Below are 21,509 nucleotides of genomic sequence, written 5' to 3' on the forward strand. Positions count from 1 at the left end.
GGATGACACTGAGTCACTGAGGCTTGTGACACGGTTTGTTGCAGTCCGTACTCAATTGCCACAACATTAGGTCAACCTGTAAAACAACTATATTGTATACTTTAGTATACTTCAGGGGTGCTCACACTTTTTCAGCATGCGAGCTACTTTTAAAATGAGCGAGTCAAAATGATCTACCCACTACAAAAATGCAAAACATCTATTTATTTTCAAATGTATTGAGGATTATTTGTACGTACAATGTATGTTGATGTACCTTACATAACCAAATGAGCCAATGTTGCAAAACACACATAATTAACTATTAAATTTTTTTGTAATTACCTGAGTTTACTTTGATGACTTGCACTGAATTGAACCAGCCAGGGATGCATAGTCCGGACAGTAGCTGCTGATAGCCAGCCTCAAGCACACTTCCAAATGTTTATCAGTCATGGATAATATCCGTATCATAATATCCGTATAATATTCCATATCCGTATGGAAGTGATATGTTTTTTGCCTTTTTACTTGGTCCAGTTTTTGCCTTTTTACTTGGTCCAGCTCCTTCACTCATTTTAGTGACCATAAACTTTAGTGAGGGCTTAAAATCTAACGCAATTCGCCGACTAGCTTAGCACTTTGCATCGCTGTTTACGCATGAGCGGTGACCTAAAGGTCAAAATTCAGTTGTCATCTGACTGGTTGTCCTGTATGTCAATCAAGTAACGGGGATGGATGATAGGCTGACATGGTAAGTTCTGCTGCACTTAGAGACGTTGTTTGATTTGATTGGTCGCCCGAAGGGCAACATTCAGTTGTCATCTGAATGGCTGCCCTGTATGTCAATCAAGTGACGGCATTGATGCTGGGATGATATTTTTTTAATGTCACGCCGCGATCGACCAGTACCACCTCCCCGATCGACCGGTAGCTCGCGATCGACTTAATGAGCACCCCTGCTTTAGGTAGACAACTACATCCCTTGTATTGGTGGTTTAGGAGCATATCATACACAAGCAGTATAATTGCATGTACTAATATTGTGGTGTATAGTAATGACTATAACCCTCTCACTACCTGGGATAGCCTGTTCCCAATATGGCGAGTACCATTTTCCTTGAATGCAACACACTATCAACACATTTCATGTAACAACTTCCTCCATCTATCCTAGTGTTTTGGCATCTTCTCCACACGCAATACGAGATATTCCAAATCCCAAGCCACGCATGACGAAATGACTCCAGCTGAGCACATTTCAGTTAATAACAATTTTATTTGTTATTTTCCTTAGAAAAAAAAAAAAAAAACTATCACAACTTCATTGGATTACTTTTACATTTTGTTTCTCTCTTTCTCTTCTAGTTGTCACTCAAGTAGCCTCCTCAACAACAAGATTGTGATCTCATGCCCGGAACACCAAAACATCCCGCTACTATACCGCACACCACGAGTACAACATGACAGCATACATCTTTTTTTTATTATTATTATTCCATATTTGCATCGGGCGTCCTTTTTTTTTTTTGACGACTGGGGAGTAGTGACTTGCGATCGAAACCACTTCTATTAAAAAAAAACAACAATCATAAATGGAGTAGAAATCCCTGATGGTTATACTTTGAAAACGAGGGATGACAGTCTTGGAGCGGTGTGGTCCATACAACGTGCACCTGACAACTTGTGTGTGTGTGTGTGTGTGTGTGTGTGTGTGTGTGTGTGTGTGTGTGTGTGTGCAGTGACTGGACAGCACCATAAATCTACTCTTTCTCTCTATATATATATTTAATGGGTTTACGAGGTTCCCTGGCCTACATGACACAGTGAGAGAACAAGGAGGTGGGAGGGAGAGGGAATCTAGGTCAGATTGTGGAGCATGCAGACCGGACTGGACCCCCCCTCCAACACTGAAAGTATACACAAAAAAAAAAAAAAAAGCAAGCCTATGTAGGATTAAGAGATGTATCGAGTGTTTCCCTGAGAAACGTGTCTTCAATCAATCAGTACCAGAGATATTTTTGCCTCTCCTTGAGAAAAAAACGGCTCATATTTAGCAAGCATCCGTGTCTGCGTTAGCTACTTTTTGTCTCCATGTTGGGGAAAATGAGGCCACATTTCACTAGCATGATAGCATCCTAGCATCCTTCTGGTCCGTAAACATGACAATCGATTGAAAAAGAAACAGGAAAGTTAAGTCAGCCATGACACCTCCTGTCTTGCTCCTCAACCTCTGTCACTCCCGAGTAGCGGGTCTGAAAATAGATCCCCTCTTCATGTCTGCTACGGGTAGCGCCGCCACGCACACACGCCGATGCCACATATTGAGCTGACATGCGAGCGCCGGGTGACGAGGAACCGGGGGGAGGCTAAAAGAGGTCAATTAGCTGCGGGCTGCAAAAAAAAAGAAAAAAAAAAGTACACGATGCTGTCGTCAAAAGTGTGTCAACGTTGTTGTCAGTGTGCTTGTTTTATTCTATGGCCGTTGTCGGCTCGATACAATGTCGCCCGCTAGCGCCGAGCTAATTAGGGAGTTGCGTTAGCCCTTTTCAAGTTTAACTCCTCAAGAGTGAGGTGTTCAAGTGTGCGCCGACTAAAAACGAGAAAAACACACAAAAAAAAAAAAAACGCTAGTTGTCCACTCACACGTTTTGTACAAAGCGTGACCTAAATCAACGATCGTGTATAGAAAGTCCACAGCCACTCAAGGAAATCCTTTGTATAAAAAGTGGGTATGAATTCTCATATGATCTCTTTTTCTGTGATCGGCTATTCTTAAAAAGCAACGACCGGGGCGTCGATGCCGCTCAGTAAAAAAACAAATACAAAGATTTTAAAAGCTAGACTCCACGTTCTCCTGCACTTGGACTCCTCCTGAGGAGCGCAGAGGAGGCGGAAGAGGAAGCAAGGAGGAGGCTCTCTCTAAGAGACAAGTTTGGGTAGGACCGTACGCATGAGTATGGCCTCCCCTGAATCCCCCAACAGGTTGCCCCTCAGTTTGTTGTTGGCGGTCGCGGTGACCAGGCCGCCGCCCCCCTTGGCGAGAATGGAGGGGAAGGAGGTACTGTGGTGCTCGGGGAGCCGCTTCACCGGGGCCGCTTGGCTCCTCTCGGTTCCGGGCAGCGGTTTGGGCAGCCTGCGGTACAGCCACGGGTGCCTGAGTGCCTGGCTGGGGGTGAGTCGGGACGAGGGGTCCCAGTCCAAACACTTCTTAATGAAGTCAATAAAGGTGGGGTCCTCGCAGCCTTTCAGCGCGGCGCTCCACTCTTTGCTGGCCGGGGGGCCTCTGAGTTTACCGCGCCGCGAGCGCGACGGCGTCAGCACGGTGGCGCCGGTGGGCAGGGTGTTGGCTCCGCAGTAGCGAGGGTGGCCCTTGGAGTTAATGAAGGTCTTTACCCTCTTGGCCTGTTCCAGAACCTTCTGAGGAGGCATGCCCAGCAGCTCCATGACGCAGGCTAGTTGGTCGCCCTCGTCCTCGCCGGGGAAAAGAGGGTAGCCCGTCAGCAACTCGGCCAGGATGCAGCCAAAGCTCCACATGTCGATCGGAAGGCCGTAGCGTGCGCCGAAGATCACCTCGGGCGCTCGATAAAAGCGAGACTGGATGTAGGTGTACACGCGTTGGTGCTCAAAGCAGCTGGAGCCAAAGTCGATCACCTGGTGGAGAATAGAAGAATACAAATTGTGAGTGGGAGCGGCGGCGGCGGGAACGCGGCGAGCTTTGCGTGTAAACAAACACCTTGATTCCGCTGCGTCCCTGCTGTTTGAGAAGAATGTTCTCCGGCTTGAGGTCACAGTGGATGATGCGGAGCCGGCTCAGGGCCTCCAGGCACTGCAGGATGGAGTGTGCAAACTTGCGGACCAGCGGCAAGCTGAAGCCCTGGAACTTGTTCCGCTTGATGAGCTCGTAGAGGTTCATGCTGAGCAGCTCAAAGGTCATGCAGATGTGGTTGCGGAAGGTGAAGTGCTCCAGCATGTGCACCACGTTCATGGTGCCGTTGCGGTCTTGCTTGCGCAGGTGCTCCAGGATGCGGATCTCCTCCTGCGCCTGCCGGTGGAAACGCTTCTCGTTGCGGACCATCTTCAGAGCCAGGTGCTGTTGCAGTTTGTGGTCGTAGACTTTGGCGACCTGACCGAAGCTTCCTTTACCGATGATCTGAGGAGAGAAATATCATTTTGACTTGACATACGACTTCGGAACGTTTGGTAGATGACTTCTTTGTTGTAACAATCTCCATCACTGGAGAAGAAGTCAACGTTGAGGCAACGTAAAGATAATCTGGGACTGCAAGTCGAAAGAATGGCGTGGCCTTCCAAGAGTCCTGACCTCAAGCTAATGCGACATTTGTGGGATCAGGTGCTACGCAGAGGCTATCAAGTATCAACAACGCCTGGCCGAGTAGTGAAACGCCATCCCACAGCAGCGTGTTACCCGTGTTGTCCGTTGTTACAACAAAGACACGTCGACTCCGCTAACGATTTGTCGGCCTCACCTTGAGAAACTCGTAGCGGTACGCCAGATGGTCATGGGCGACGTTGATGTAGCCACCTTGCTCGTCGTCGTAGCCGCAGTTGTTGTTGCCCCCGGCGACAGCCGGCCTCTTTTTAGCGTTGGGTCCCACAAAGTAGATATCCGTGTAGGAGTGGATCTCGGTCTGCTCCAGGGCGGTGAGTTGAGTCCGGTACAGTCGCTCGGCCTGCTCCGGCGTGAGCGGGCCGCACGCTTTGCTGCTGTTACCGTTGACAACGGCGTGAGCGCTGGAGTTTTCGTTGGAGCCCTTACTGGATTCAGAGCTACAACGAACACGTATAGAAGGATTGCGATAAGCAAAGGGCCCACATTCTCGGTGTAAATGATTGACATGTGAAGCGTTTCCCCCCTACCTGTCTACGCTGTGATCCTTAGACACGCCGGACGCTGGTGCTGGCTTGCTGGGCGTCTGAGCGCCGGTCCCGGTGTTCTGAGGCGTTGCTGTGGTAATGGCACTGATCTTGCGGTTGTTAGTGGAGTCTTCGTAAAGATACTTGACCTTCAGCTGGCCACCTCGCACCGTTATCTGATCCCTCATCACGGCCTTGTTACCAACAGCCTGGACAAGAGATAGCAAGTGGGAAAAAGGCGTTATTATATTTAGTTATGAGCGTGTGTATATATGCGCTACATAAGTATGTACAGTGTGTACTGTTTAACACCAGTAAAAATAAATCTGGTGAGACTGAAGCGAAACCATCTGGAGTGTGAGACTGGATCTTAGGTATGCTCAGCAGAAGCTCGGCAGTCTTTAATAACTAAATTACTAATTATTATCATCACTAAAGTTATCAAGGCACGACTAACTGGGGAGTAACAAAGCCAGGCAGCCCCCCTCGGGGATTGAACACGCCGACAGCCAATAGGAGAGTCCAACTCTGAGCCACTGAAGAGGATGAACCAGCAAAACTAGATCTAGATCCTGTCTGGCCGCAACAGAATCCCCACCCCCCAAAAAATAACAAAACACATCCGAATGGCTCATTCAAAAAAGTAACCCAGGTCCCGAGGCACATTTTTTTAATGAAAAATGTTTTCCCCAATTGAAACAAGCGCTCTATTATTACAATAAAAACAGGCTAATCCAATGAGATTTGATGATTTTTATCGTTTTAAGTTCACGCTTTGTACTACAACAGTTGAATGATTATATAAGTCTCAGTTCTTCAGGACAGTGAGGTTTCGTTTGAGCAACCTCTTGGAATTCCGGCTTTTGAACTTCCTGCTGTGTCTTACCAGTGGAAATATCCACAATGAGGCACAAGGGATCTGACATCGACGAATGTGTTAGTGAAAAGCGGGACGCACTTATGTGGGTTGGTCAATGTCCTTTTATGTCGTACTTCCACGTGACCACTTGGCATCTTAATAACAGGGGTCAAGCTTTTTAGTTCTCTGTGGTGTCCTGTTTGATGACCGGTGTCTACAGCATGTAAGGCAGGGGTCTCAATCTCAATTTACTTGGGGGCCACTGGAGCTAGGGTCTGGGCAAGGCTAGGCCGCATCAGGTTTTCCAAAACAAAAAAACACATTTATTAAAAACAGAAAAATATACAAACTTTTTCAGTGCTTTGGTTCCAATTTTCTACAATAAAAGCTCTGATAAAACATTCCACTGTTCTCAAATATCTTAATTTTTATTTTTCTGCACAAAATAAGATGAAAAATAAATAAACAAATCAAGAATAAAGAAAATCAATCAGTAATAAATAAATATAATAGTAATAATAAAACGGCAAATAATAAAAACTTAAGAAACCACATATAGTTGGTGGGTAGACAAATTATTTTTTTCAGATTAAAATGAACAAAGCATTATTAGAGCCCTGTAGACATGACAAAACACGACTATAGTCACATTTATACTCTTTTTATTTACAACATATTGCGCAACTGCAGGGTCTTGAGACACATGCTAACTCGCAAACTGGAGAGCTAGCGACCTAAACGGTAGCCTTCAAGTTATTTCCTTTAAACTTAAATAGCCAAAAACTTACCACTTCCACACGGATAGGGAGGATAACTATTAACAGTTATTTAACCTTTAGCATGAACATTAATCAAACGTAATAATTTTTTCTGGGTACATGATACCATACAGCATCCATATCAAACTTGCGCCGGCCGCACTAACATTAAACTTTTTATATCAAGGCGGGGGCCTCAATCTAGTGTCCTGCGGGCCACATTTGGCCCGCGGGACGCGCGTTTGAGACCCCTGATGTAAGGAAATGCCACCAGGAAGTACAGACGAAATGAGGTTGCGACATACAATATCTGTGCTGTAATTAGGCTCAGGTTTGATTCTGTTTTCCAACACGGCCACGTGACTTGCAGGGTCGGTTCCCATAAGTGTAGCTATATGGTCTTGATATACGACAGGCAAGCCAAATGGCTGACCCGCCGGCCTTCTAGCAGTTGCTGTCCCAAAAACTGTTCGGCCGGCGCCATTGATTGAGCCCCTTCACACACACACACACACACACACACACACACACAGACGTGATACTCTCATAAAATCAAATGGCATGTGGCGCGCCAACTGTGATGGCTTATTGATCTGATAAATTACAAAAAAACACCAGCAAAAAAGAGCCTGGGGTGAAAAGAGTCTGTGTGAATGTTAAACGAGGGTGTTCCTTGTGTGCAAATCGGCATGGTGCAACAGATGGAGAGGAGCTAATCTCTTTGCTGTCGGAGAAACACCTAAGCATACCCCCCTCCACCAAGCAGCCAGTTGCACAAGTTCTCACGTGCAGCAAACACACAAAACTTGTCGTACTGCAAACCAGCTGGGCTCATTCAAAACAAAACAAAAGTGAAGGTTCATGAAAGCGCTGAACCTCCTCACTCTTCACATTAGCTTCTCGTGGCTTTTATAGTGAAGTGGTTATGATCACTTCAGCGGGAGCACGAGGCTGCAGCACTTGTGAGCATTCCGACAAATGGAACTAGGGCGTGTGCGCCCCTGTCAGTTACATTCAACGGAGGACATTACCTCGGCGAGCGTGACAGTAAATACAAAAGAAGAAGGGCAGCGCTGAGAGAGAGACGACGCACTCGAACCCCAGTGCCGGCCCACTGATGGTGGATTTACATGGCGGAGTACAAGAGAAGTGTTGATTAGTGATTTTGTTTTGTGGGTCACATTTTCAAGCCCAGTGAATCTTTATAGACTTTATACCAAAACCATTTCCCCCCCTTTTAGCGTGAAAGTCTGTAGAGAAGCATTGTGTGCACATTTTCTGCCAAAGGGGACATTCAGAGAGGCACCCACTTGGCACCCACTTGTATCTTCAGACATGCTGAATGCTGTTGAATGAGGCAAAATGTTCTTATGAGATTTAAAAATAAATGTCCTTGGTGTACAGTATTGACAAATCAATTATTAATGCCATATTTACATAGCCATAACTCTGACGAGCAGTGTGTGAACATTGGTTGTTCACACATTGATCATTTTGAGATATCAATGCATAACTTGTGTTGATGTTGAAACTATAGCCTAGTTTTTACAATAATTAAAAGTGAATTATTTGTTCCATTTTACATTTCAATATTGAGCAGGGGTTAAAATTTCACCCTTTGTGGCAAACTCCGACACATAAAAAATACTCATGGCGTGGTATGGAAGCCGTCTTGACTCTTGTCGCAGACAATTATAGTCTTCATCTGTTGTAAATATTTTAAATTTTCTGCTATTTATATCGCATTTCATATATATCACAATAAAATGTGCATCACCGGGGTGGGAGATAAGAGAAAACTTACCACTTCCACACGGATAGGGAGGATAACTATTATCAGTTATGTAACCTTTAACATGAACATTAATCAAACGCAATAATTTTTTCTGGGTACATGATACCATACAGCATCCACATCAAACTTGCGCGGGCCGCACTAACATTAAACTTTCACATCAAGACGGGGGCCTCAAACTAGTGTCCTGCAGGCCACATTTGGCCCGCGGGCTGCGTGTTTGAGACCCCTGATGTAAGGAAACGCCACCAGGAAGTACAGATGAAATGAGGTAAGAGATGCTAACTGTGCTGTTGGAAGGCAGCACAGTTAGCATCTAAACAGAGTGACGCTAATGAGATGACAAGGAAGAAACATGCAAGGCGGGGTGGGGGCGGGGGGGTTATTTCTCTCCACGGAACAGGATGTCTGGAGACAGCGTGCGTTATAGCACAGGAAATAGGCCTTTGTTTGCTTTGCGCGTTTGCATGTTTGCTTACCGTGTGCTTGGGCATGGGGGGCAGGCCAGACGGACTGTTTGTATCGGCGTCCTCTTTGAGGATGTGGTCCGTCCTCATGTACGAGTCATAAAGGCCATCGCCGTGACGCACTGAGGGACCAAAGAGAAACAAAATAAATAGGCGACACAAACAAAAATACATCATGTAATCTTCTTGGAAGACAAAGGTAGAGCAAAGTCCCATTGATTATTTCGTCAATGCTCGCTACAATGTTGTGAAAACAAACCGGAGAACCAGGACAGGATAGATATTTCCTGCGAAAATCCACCCAATGGATGTATTGTGACTGGTGCATTGTACCCAAGACAAGGGCAGCGACCTGACCAGCTTAGGTAGGGCTTAGGGTCCCAGATTGCTAGCGCTGCAAGTGGTATTATTGGCCTAATGGGGGTAACAGATGCCCGTGTGACGACAGCATCTTTCCGTCTACCCATCTGTCCATTCAGGTCCCGGTCATGTACGGCCAGGTCAGGTGCGCTCCAAAATAAGAGCCCACATGTCTCTATTCAATAGCGAGGTGTGTGTGTGGTCACATAGATGCTGGCACTAAGCCATCCACTTAATTTGAGATGACACAGCCTGGATGCATGATTGAGAGGCGAGCTTGTCGGAGGGCGGCGGTTTCTCATATGACAAAGCCCATCGCCGGGCTGTTTATCTCAACAGTTGTAACGCAGCCTTCTATACCTCACTTCTCGCTTCTCGTGGTCTTGCGTTGAAATGTACACACCCGAGTAGCCAGGGAACATTTACTTTGCCGACGTTGTTTGGTTAGCTCCAAGAAAAACAACTAATGTCCCCGCCGACCGGCCCTTGAGAGTGTTCGAAGCGTGGGCAGGTGCGTCACAACCCGTGTCCCCTAGTCAACAGACCTGCTACGGGACAGATTAGACTCGCTGCCTGGATACGCACGCATTAGACCTGGACAGCACAGCAAACACGAGCTTTAGGTCTCTGCGTACAATATAAACCAAGCACAGACATCGGTAGCTTTCTGCGGTCCTGATCATTCAGTGAAGGCTATGCACTTTCTGGATAGACCTGGACTTTGCTTTCTGATCAAACCTACTGAGAGAACTATGAAAATAAACACTATGTACTTGTGTAAATAGCGCCTCCGGTAATATATACTTGCATAAATATCGACCTTATGTAACAAGATCACAGGACTAAAAAGAAAATTGTCCATAATGCACGGATTCTAGTTATACACTTTGGCAATCCGCCCGACCAAATTTGAACCAGGTGCACAAGACAGGTTGTTGACACTAAACTACAAAGCTTTTTAGAATGTGTGCACCAAATGTGACTACAATGATTTGAACAGTGTGGAAAAAGTCAAGTCAATCAAGTCAAACATTGACATTTGTGGTGCATTTGTCAGAGAAGCAATAACACTTTCCGCTCTTTGTGTCCAATCTTTTAAGTGAAGTTCACACACATCATATGTCATTAAACGTGACTGGGGTCGTAAACTGGTAGTTCCTGGTAATGTTATCAGATAACAGTAAAAATGAAAGATAAATAGAACACAGACACAACAAATGATACACATGACCATGAAGGGGGTCAATTATTGTGGTTTAAACTTGATACAAAGCATACTAAGAAATACGCAGTACATTCAGAAATGTTTGCTAAAAAATTGAGATAAAGGCTTTAAAAGTGGCGTGGGTGTGGAGAATAAAAGCAAATTTCATTTACACATCTGGTGCCTGTTCACAAAGTGCCACGACGTGACATTTAAGCCCACATACAAGAAAATAAATAACAATTCAAAGCCATTTCTGACACAGGATATTAATGTGAATGGAAAGACTTGGAACTACAAACAACATGGAGGTTTAATAAAAGACATATAGTTGTGGTTACCTGTTGCTATTGGGCCCTCTGGTTTTCTGCTTATGATCATCATGGTTGTAAATAGTTTTTGATGCCAGCATCCGAAAGTAAGGTCCCAAAAAAAAAACAGTAGAAAGAAATTACATGGCCGGCTGAGCTAACAGCACTTTAAAGAGCGTTGACGCCGTCCAAAATAGCCCCGAGTTGTGTTGTAGGTGTAACTAACGTTTTTTTAAAAAATAAAAAAAAAAGTTTAGTTATAAAGTCAGCACTCCGGTTTTGTTTAAAAGTGTTTTTTTGTAGGCTGCTAACATTAGCAGAGCTTCGGGAGTGGGTGGTCGCTTTCCCCTCAGCAAGCTAGCCAGCTAGCCACAAAACAATCGTCCACAGTGGAGCCGCTCCCTCTCTTACAAACAGTTAAAGTCCGAATATCACAGCGTTCAAATGTGGCCCCTTTGCCCCTCGCCTTTTTCTGTTTGCAAAGCGAATCGACCCAGAGCACCATTCCCGTGTTTATATTCCCGTCTAGCTGACTTTGTAGTTGACGATACGACACGACAAACTCGCTGCGACCTCTCTTGTCCCCCCTTTTGGGACGGCGTCGCTCGTCTTCTGGACGGCTATCCGCTATCCAAAGCAAGCTAGCAAGCGGTTCACTCGCCCCATTCTAACGGAACGGCGCAGACGAGCAATGTATCTCCTTTTCCGTTGAACACCTGTAGTCACCGCGACAAAGAAGCGAGTGTTTAATCCGTCCTCTCTGCTTGTACGAGTGTCTTATTCGACGTAGCCGAGTGTATGTTGTTGCTATGGGCGTCTTTAGTGTCCCGGGGTGAACGAGCCGCCTATGGTTGGAGGGCGGGGAGCAGGGCGGGGCTTGGATGGGCACAAGTTGGAGAAAGGGGGATTGGGCGCTCCCTGGTGGCGATAACGTGCACAACATAGGCTTGCCACAACAGGTGACCCAGCTTGGTAAAAATTCCATGTTATTACATTATCGTTTTTTTGTATTAAATAATTGTATTGACTGTAAATAGATTATCAAATTGTCAATTATACAGTAATAATGTCCAACTTTAAAAACACAAAAACTGGATACATTTCATAACCAGGGCTTCTTTGGAGTGTTTTTTTGGAGTATAATAGTACAGCTGCAGTATGTGAAGTTCTATTGGATATGAAAAATTGGTGCAGCACGTGAGAAGGTGCATTCAAAGACTGTTAAACAAGGTGGGACATATTGCCGCTCGCATTGATCATTCAAAAACTGGGGGATTTCTAACTCAACTAATGGTCCATATTTCCAAAATGTATTATTTCATCTGTGATTAATTATGAGTTAACTATAGACTAAACATGATTAATCTTGATTCAGTATTTTAATCAGTCGACAGCCTTCAAGTAAACACACCTGCACGATGTAATGGGACTAAATTCCAGTTTTTACAGGTATCGATTTGGGTCGTGGCGGCACGGCGGTCTAGTGGTTAGCGCGCAGACCTCACAGCTAGGAGACCAGGGTTCAATTCCACCCTCGGCCATCTCTTGCATGCTCTCCCCGTGCATGCGTGGGTTTTCTCTGGGTACTCCGGTTTCCTCCCACATTCCAAAAAAAAACATGCTAGGTTAATAAGCGACTCCAAATTGTCCATAGGTATGAATGTGAGTGTGAATGGTTGTTTGTCTATATGTGCCCTGTGATTGGCTGGCGACCAGTCCAGGGTGTACCCCGCCTCTCGCCCGAAGACAGCTGGGATAGGCTCCAGCAGCCCCCGCGACCCTCGTGAGGAAAAGCGGTAGAAAATGAATGAATGAATGATTTGGGTCGTCAGAGACGATAACGACCTGGGACGATTATAAATTGATTAATTAATCACACATTAAATAGGCTCCATAACTTCTCAATATATTGCATGCAACACCTGGTTCAACACCTGTGTTTGGTGTTGAACAACTCCACGAATGGAGTGAGAGGGTCTTGGTGGGTGGAGGCGGGGCTGCTAGCATCCACACAGAGTGTAGAAGATGTTTCAATGAGGCAATGCAGTTGTACAAGTGTATTAAAAATATATTTTTTAAATAAATATGACCGCCATGTTGACTTTTTGGTGTGTCAGCGTGTCCCCCCCCCCAACTGTTTCTCATCTTTGTGGTTACCATCAGTGTATTCAGGTTTTCTTTTTTGGGTTTACTTTGCATTTCTACCTGCTCTCTTCTTCTTGGGTCCTTTCCTGCTTTTCATTTTAGTTCATTATTTCCACTAAAATGAAAGCGTGCCTGTGGTCCCGGCCTGGAATTGTCTTTGGGGTCGGCTCTGGAAGAGATCACAGGCAACGTCATCATCAATCCATCATCTGGTGGCTTTCTAACATCATCGCTGACATAATGGGAGATGTTTTTATAAAGATATGATGAAGTGGTGAATCGTGGGCGCGTGCGTGCGTGACTTGAGGGTCTGCTCGTGAAGGAGGACAGACGGTCGGTCAGGTCCGGCCGGCGTGAGAAGGACTCGGGTCTAAATAAAGACGGCGATACACGCTGGGCAGGCGCTGATGCTAAACTAAGCGCTTTCTGAGAGGTGAGAAAACGGGCCTGCGTATATTCGCCGCCATAAATAAGCATATTGACACAGTTTCCCGGTGCCCTCTAACCGTGCTAACGCCCAGGATTCTTATTCTTAGCCGACGGACTCGCGGGGCGACAATACCTCATAATCGATCTGCATGCGCGTTCCTCTCGAAGGAGGTCAAGGTGTAAGCGTTGAGGATCAGGCACCGTTCTAAATCACAGCACTGTGATTTTTACAACTGCACCAAGAGATGGCACCAGGTGCAGTGGGGCCCGGGGGTCTTAAAAGGGGTCTCCCAGTATGTGTGACAGACACGGACACCTGTGGGCTTTGAATGCCACTTGAAACTAGAATCAGCATTTAAAGCTCTAGAAAAAGGGGGCTGGAATGCATGTTTAGGTTGAGCCTATCTAGACTTTTGTATGGATGTTTACATACATTGACACCAAGAGTGGACCTGGTTTCGATTCCCCCCTCGGGCATCTCTGTGTGAATTTTCCATGTTCTCCCCGTGGGTTTTCTCCGGGTACTCCGGTTTCCTCCCACATTCCAAAATTCTCAACCCCGCCTCTCACCCAAAGTTTTGATTTAGTTTAGTTTTATTTAGTTTAGGTTTCCTCCCACATTCCAAAAAAACATGCTAGGTTAATTAGCGACTCCAAATTGTCTATAGATATGAATGTGAGTGTGAATGGTTGTTTGTCTATATGTGCCCTGTGATTGGCTGGCCACCAGTCCAGGGTGTACCCCGCCTCTTGCTTGAAGACAGCTGGGATAGGCTCCAGCATGCCCATAAGAGGATAAGCGGAATAGAAAACGGATGGAAATGATGTCTTATGGGAAACATATTTCAACATATTTCTTGTTGCTCATCAAGAAAAACAGAAATGGCTAGCTTAAGAAGGCTAATATGATGTGCTATATATATATCACTATATTGACACTTACTATGTAATTATGTAATTGAATGGTCAAATCATCTCATACTTCGGTACGTGACATAAATTTAAAAAAAAAACCCAACTTACTATATTAGGAAAGCAGGAAGTGAACAAATGTAACAGTTACTGATTGTAAAAGTACCAGATGAAGGGGTAGGATTTAATAAACTGTGCTTCTTCCTACTCCTTTTGGACATGTGGAACTGGGAACTGATTATGTGATGCATTCAATTGTAATCTGATGCATGTTCAAATGAAATTAAACCATTACCTTAACATGGAAAAAAAAACAAGAAGGTCACATTGACATAAACACTGGACATCATCTCATACTTCGGTACGTGACATAAATAATAAAAAAAAAAAAACTTACTATATTAGGAAAGCAGGAAGTGAACAAATGTAACAGTTACTGATTGTAAAAGTACCAGATGGAGGGGTAGGATTTAATAAGCTTTGCTTCTTCCTACTCCTTTCGGACATGTGGAACTGGGAACTGATTATGTGATGCATTCAATTGTAATCTGATGCATGTTCAAATGAAATTAGACCATTAGAAAAAAACAAGAAAGTCACATTGACATAAACACTGAACATACAGTAAAGAGAAAACAACCACTTCCATAGAGATTTTATTTTATAATAACTCTGTACATCTCTATTGATATAGTTATCACACATTTCTTCCAAGTTGAAAAAAAAAAGCACAAGGGCTCAAACTCTTCAACATCTACTAGCATAAATAACACACAACCAAACACACACAAATGGTTTGTTGGAATGACAAATGAGCGTTTTACGGGGGGGTGAAAAAAAAACAAAAAAAAAAACACGTGACACGGCGTGCTTAAGAAAAACAAACATTTGCACACATGCAAAAAAGCATACAAACACTGAGAGGCACCTGTGTACTGGGACACACTGTCCAGCCAGAGAGTACATGTACTATATACATGTACTCTACATGTACTCTCTGGGGACACGTGAAACAAAAAGGCACTGCCTGCAGGATCAGCTCCAGCTTTGGGTGGTGGTGGTGGTGGTGATGGTGTTAGAAAACATCTCAACCGAGAAGCAGTATCCTCATTTTAAATGTCCTCACAATGAAAGTGGAGTGTCACGCAAATAAAAGACAACATAGAAGAAGAATAAAGCTGTTCGTCATAACAACAAACCATTTTCCAGTGTCTAAATATTGTAATACATACGCATGGCAAACACATCATTGGTACATCATACAATTTAGGATCTTGGGTGTTTTGTTTTTCAAGTAACCTGCATGTAGGTGCGATTTATACACAGGCTAGCCATAATATTAAAAATACTTTTTTGCCCCTTTTCCACTGCACAGTAAAGGTAGGTACTACAAGGATACACTTAGAATAATTAAAATAATTAGGATACAGTTAGAAATACCATCATTTCCAGTGTATTAACTGCTACTTTTCGCTTAAGACTTTGAACCCTGCTAATTATACAGCGGTACGGCTAATTTATAGCTAGCTTATAATCTCGCGAACCACTCACAAGTTAGTCAACCCATTGGAAATTGCAGGAAGTCGTTATATTTAACAGTCTTAACAATATAGCAGTCTGACTTGGAAAAAAATCATCACACAGCAACTTACCATTCATAACATGTACCTGATAAATATACAAACATGTAGCTATACGGGTATAAAATGAAAAAAAAAAAGTTTAAACTTTTCCCATAATGCATTGCATCATTTGCAGTGTATTAACTGCTACTTACACTTTGAACCCTGCTTATTATACAGCGGTATGGCTAATTTATGGCTAGCTTATACTCTCATGAGCCAGTGAAGAAACTGTACCTTTTTCTTCGGCACTAGCCAACCAGGAGCTAACAGCACTCACAAGCTTGTCGACCCATTGGAAATCGCAGGAAGTCGTTATATTTAACAGTCTTAACAATATATAGCAGTCTGACTTGGAAAAAAAACTCATCACACAGCAACTTAACATTCATAACATGTACCTGATAAATATACAAACATGTAGCTATACGGGTATAAAATGATTTTTAAAAAAAAACTTTTCCCAAAATTCATTGCATCTGAGCAACACATTCACTGGGGTGATCCAATGACGTCAGCCTCCCTCTGGGCTCTTCTGGTTACCTCTGGTGGACAGATGAGGCATTGCAGCAACATATATCAAATTTCTATACTGCTTGTCCTGCACAATGAAATGCATTATGGGATTTTTAAAAACTCATACTGGTACATGTTTGTATATTACTAGGTATACATTTTTAGTGTTAAGTTGCTTTGTGATGTGTGTAATTTCCAATGAGTTGACAGACTCGTGTGTGCCACAATATTCCATATTATGACACGAACATATGGGGCTTATATGTGTACAAATTAATTTTTCCCATTAGATTTATTGGGTGTCGCTTATACACTGGAATTTACGGTAACACTACACTATACAATATGATACTCGGTGGGCTCCACGTTCTTTTCTTGTTGCCGTCAACCCCCCGTTCTCCATTGTTCTCCATACTTGTTAGCAAGTGTGTGACTGATGCCTTCAATGCGGCGTGGTTTTCACAGTTATCCTTGTGGTACTATTTCAGCAGGTACAGTACAGTGGAAAAAAGGGGCAATTATGATATTTTTTCTAAAGTCATCCAATATACGTCATGTGTTCGAAGAGGTAAGACGCAGTTCAGTGTTACAAATACCCCATTGACCCGAATATAAGACATTCATTTTCCCCCCACAAAAGAAAATAAGTCTTCAAATATTTGGGTCAATACGGTGGTAGTATTACCTCTCTGATAGTTGCCAATGAAAAGTTAGCAATATTTTTGTTTAGTATCTTATTAGCTTGCGCAAGCTAGATCCTCATGCGACGTGTGTCCCTCTGTGTTTGGTGCAAACATCCTCATCCCAAGCGCAAAAAGTCGGGAAAATGGCTTCATTCACAGACACGTGAAAGGTCTGATTAAAGACATGTGACCTTCTGAAGTGGAAATGAAGTTTGATGAAGTTTTTAAAGCTTTATGTTTTTTTTTCCTTGCACATGTTCGCAGTTGTCCAAGCCCAGACGTCTTATATTCATATTCACGCGATGGGAGAAAAGGTCCCACCTTGATCCTATACATCCATTCTTGGTATACTTGATTGTCATTCCAATCCAAAAAAAGATGCTGCAAAGATAATCATGCGTTCTGTTTATCATTCCAACATGGAGGGGGCGAGGTGGGGGGGGGGTTATATGAGCTGAGACTCATGCTAAGTAACACTTTGCAGTAGCAGCAGTAGCAGACGAGGAAGAGAAGGTCGTTTCCAATGCAATTCAACACTTTGCGGTTCCGGCTGAGATTTTCCTAAAGTCCCATGATGCTCCTCAAAGATGGCGGTTCGAGGGTGGGTGTGTGGGGTGTTTTATATGTATCCTGAGAAAGGGTGTGCGTTTTGTTGTGTACTTGCCGAGAACGGAGGGCTTCCTTTTCCAACCTCTCTTGACCAGCTCACAACTCTCCTGGGTGAGTGGCTGAAGGTGTGGATTTAAGGTTTTAGTCTCTACCTGGTAACAGGAACGGGGTCAGGGGTCAAGTTGTTGTTGTTGTTGTTGTAGAGCTTGTTGTAGTTTCCGTCTGTACACAGTGTATTTACACTCCACCGCTCGCACACGCTCAGACTCCTCTTTGTCCAGAATGACCAGGAAGTTCTGGAGCTCCGGGACAGAGAACGCGTGCCACTGTTGAGGCAATAAATAGTAATGGATACAGTATTAGTTCTTAGAAATATGATTAATATATCATTTTATATTATTCTTCTTTCAGGGGTCGCCACAGCAAATTAATCTTCTCCATCCAACCCTGTCTTCTGCATCCCCAACTACCCTCATGTCCTCCTTAACGGGCTGATGTACTCCCTCCTGATCCTATCCATCCTGGTCACTCCCAATGAGAACTTCAGCATCCACATCTCTGCTACCTTCAGTTCTATTCACTATCTCTCCATGTCCCGACCATCTCAGTCTGGCCTAAAGGACTTTATCTCCAAGGCTTGTAACATGTAATGTACCTCTGATGTACTCCCTCCTGATCCTATCCATCCTGGTCACTCCCAATGAGAACCTCAGCATCCACATCTCTGCTACCTCCTGTTCTATTCACTATCTCTCCATGTCCCGACCATGTCAGTCTGCTGGCCTAAAGGGCTTTATCTCCAAGGCCTCTAACATGTAATGTACCTCTGATGTACTTGTTCCTGATCCTATCCATCCTGGTCACTCTCAATGAGAACCTCAGCATCCACATTTCTGCTACCTCCTGTTCTATTTACTAACTATGCATGTTCCGACCATCTCAGTCTGGCCGAATACTGACTTTATCTCCAAGGCCTCTAACATGTAATGTCCCTCTGATGTACTCGTTCCTGATCCTATCCATCCCGGTCACTCCCAATGAGAACCTCAGCATCCACATCTCTGCTACCTCCAGTTCTGTGTTTTTGTCTAGACCAAACAACATGGCTGGTCTCCTTTCATTTTAGCAGAAACTCTTCTATCACACATCGCTTTTCTCCACCCGTTCTCCCTCCTTCCCACGCTTCTTCACCTCCTTATTTTATATTTTATTTTTTATAATTATATTACAGTAATTATACGGTAATTGTGATGTTTTTGTGGTTTCTCACCTCCACTTCTCCAGTCTCATTTTCCTTGAGGACAAAGCTGAGCTGCTCCGGGTCAGGTCCTGCTATCAGTCTCAAAAGTAGAGGACGTTCACACAGAGGAAGCTTCTGGAAAAGATCTAAATGAGGAAACAGAAAGGTCTAATTTCTGTTTTTCCTGTGAAGAAGTCGAGATGCCGTCCTCTCTTCCTCACCTTGTCCATCACGATGCGTCTGCCTGTACAAGGCAAACTTCCGAGGATTGTCCAACACCATGAACTTCTTCAGCAAGCCTTGGATGACCTCTCTTGTTGTGGTCATGGAGCTGATGTGCAGCTGCTTCACACAGTCACATGGAAGGTAGAAGGAGGTTCTGTCTTCACCCTGGACGCAGTCTTGGCCCTCTAATGGGGCTCCGTCGGGGCCTCTCAGAACCCCCACCGGGCTTGTTGCGTCCACGGCGGGCACTGTGACCGGCCGACTGAGCCTCAGGTGGACCTTAATAAAGCCTGTGTAGGACCCGTCTGAAGCCTGGAACATACACATACAAAGAATGGAGAATTCCACCCTCGGCCATCTCTGTGTGGAGTTTGCATGTTCTTCCCGTGCATGCGTGGGTTTTCTCCGGTTTCCTCCCACATTCCAAAAACATGCTAGGTTAATTAGCGACTCCAAATTGTCCATAGGTATGAATGTGAGTGTGAATGGTTGTTTGTCTATATGTGCCCTGTGATTGGCTGGCTACCAGTCCAGTGTGCAAGTGTTCACTTGCTGCCTTTCTAATATAATTTCAGTTTTTTTTATTTTAAAATTAATGTAAATTAAAATTAAAATTAAAATTAAAATTAAAATTAAAATTAAAATTAAAATTAAAATTAAAATCATAAAACATTTAAAAATAAAAAAAAATAAAAAAATAAAAACAATTAAAAATTACAAAATAAAAATAAAAATAAAAATAAAAATAAAAATAAAAATAAAAATAAAAATAAAAATAAAAATAAAAATAAAAATAAAAATTTTGTCACGTACCGAAGTATGAAGTACAGACAACTTACCAATTAATTACTTGGTCAAAACCCACGCCTGCACGGGGAGTGTTATGGAGTAATGTGTTATGGAGTAAAAATAAAAATAAAAATATTTAAAAATATAAATATATATTATAAATAAATATTTATAAAAATAAAAATAAAAATAAAAATAAAAATAAAAATAAAAATAAAAATAAAAAATTAAAAAAAATTAAAATAAAAAATTAAAATTAAAAATTTTGTCACGTACCGAAGTACAAAGTACAGATAACTTACCAATTAATTACTTGGTCAAAACCCACGCCTGTACAGGGAGTGTTATGGAGTAATGTCAGCTCACTCAACACTTACCAGTTTCATGCCATTCTCTGACACTCTGGAATTATATTCTTCTATCCTGGTCTGCACATCTTCCTCCGGGATGTCTTTTACGCTGCCCTCTTCTTCCTCCTTTGCATCACTCCTCTGTAAACCACAAGAACCAAAGTCAACCAGGGTGAAGTACTCATTTTAGCCAGCAGATGTCGCTGACTCCCACATGGACATCATCTTCTTTTGCATACCTTGCATAGTGTTACTATATTACCAGCAAAAAGTGGATTTAAAGGTGAATGAGGGGCCATGTTTGGCTAAAACACACTTAGCCTCATCTCATTGGACAATCCTCCCGTCCTCATCAAGCTGATATGACTACACAGCTGATTAGGAGTCACTTCTCACAATTTCTGCTCAAAATGGGAACAGGAAATGTTGAAGCAAGCGACTGACTCATTCGGCATCACTGCACGGGGATATTGACCACGCACCATGTTTCTCACTCGGTAGGAGGAAGTGGTGGAGGAGGAGGAGGTGATGCGGTATGGAAGCAGCAACGACAGAAGAAGAAGCAAGGGGTGAGGTGCAGCAGAAAGAGCGAGGAAAAAGGGTGAGGGATGACGAAAGAGCCGCTGCTGCGCAAGCCTTAGCAACACACACTTTGACTGGGTTATTTATAGTACAGTAGGAAACATCCCCTCCATCTTATAATATTTTTTTTTTCTTCCTTTGTGCATATGCATTATCTGGGGCACAGAGAAAAAGAGAGAGAGAGAGAGAAATGCAGGCCAGGCATCACTTCCAAAGGGAAGTCCTCAGGTTGTGTGCGGGAATCTCTCAATAGAGAAGCTGAGTGTGTTTGCATATAAACATATAGAAATATAAACGCACCAAAACGATAACAATACACAGACTTGATAACATTGTGACATCATTCCAAGCTACCGTGTGCAGAGCATGTTTATTATCGTAGTTGTAGATTGCATAATGCGGAGTACAGATGAAAGCACATGAAGGTTTTTACATCATAATTATATCGATAATGAACGTGAATACACCCCTCGCAAGGGACACTGTAGCTACGGATATACAATCTAACCTCATTTTGCGATTGCCCCAGTTTTTCCACAAAAAATGTCATTCCTCGTCATCAAGAGTCTTTATTAAAGTTAATGGGATGTTAAATCTTTATTTATGGTAATGGTTTTATTTCATTTGAACATGCATCAGATTACAATTGAATGCATCCCATAATCAGTTCCCAGTTCCACATGTCCAAAAGGAGTAGGAAGAAGCAAAGCTTATTAAATCCTACCCCTCCATCTGGTACTTTTACAATCACTAACTGTTACATTTGTTCACTTCCTGCTTTCCATAATACAATTTA

At 43.5% G+C, this 21,509-nt stretch overlaps 2 protein-coding genes across 4 annotated transcripts in view; both read right to left on the reverse strand.

The window, feature by feature from the left end:
• Window positions 1-343: 343 nt before the first annotated feature.
• On the reverse strand, window positions 344-11,447 carry dyrk3 (dual specificity tyrosine phosphorylation regulated kinase 3). Its single transcript, XM_058055469.1, has 6 exons — window positions 10,642-11,447; window positions 8,749-8,858; window positions 4,861-5,066; window positions 4,470-4,770; window positions 3,716-4,132; window positions 344-3,633 (listed from the first exon to the last, which is right to left on the reverse strand). The coding sequence occupies exons 1-6, from the start codon at window positions 10,682-10,684 to the stop codon at window positions 2,902-2,904; spliced, it is 1,809 nt and encodes a 602-aa protein (XP_057911452.1). The 5' UTR covers window positions 10,685-11,447; the 3' UTR covers window positions 344-2,901.
• Window positions 11,448-14,737: 3,290 nt separating this feature from the next.
• rassf5 (Ras association domain family member 5) overlaps window positions 14,738-21,509 on the reverse strand; it is a 34,693-nt gene continuing 27,921 nt past the window's right edge. For all 3 annotated transcript variants that reach the window (XM_058055127.1, XM_058055126.1, XM_058055128.1), the window contains 4 exons: window positions 20,159-20,272; window positions 18,989-19,304; window positions 18,798-18,913; window positions 14,738-17,853 (listed from right to left, as the gene is read on the reverse strand). In XM_058055127.1, the coding sequence (XP_057911110.1) occupies window positions 17,698-17,853; window positions 18,798-18,913; window positions 18,989-19,304; window positions 20,159-20,272 (702 nt within the window). In that variant the 3' untranslated portion in view covers window positions 14,738-17,697. The remainder of the gene's footprint in view (window positions 17,854-18,797; window positions 18,914-18,988; window positions 19,305-20,158; window positions 20,273-21,509) is intronic.

The sequence above is a fragment of the Doryrhamphus excisus genome, chromosome 18 (genome assembly GCF_030265055.1).
Source record: "Doryrhamphus excisus isolate RoL2022-K1 chromosome 18, RoL_Dexc_1.0, whole genome shotgun sequence".
Classification (NCBI taxonomy): domain Eukaryota; kingdom Metazoa; phylum Chordata; class Actinopteri; order Syngnathiformes; family Syngnathidae; genus Doryrhamphus; species Doryrhamphus excisus.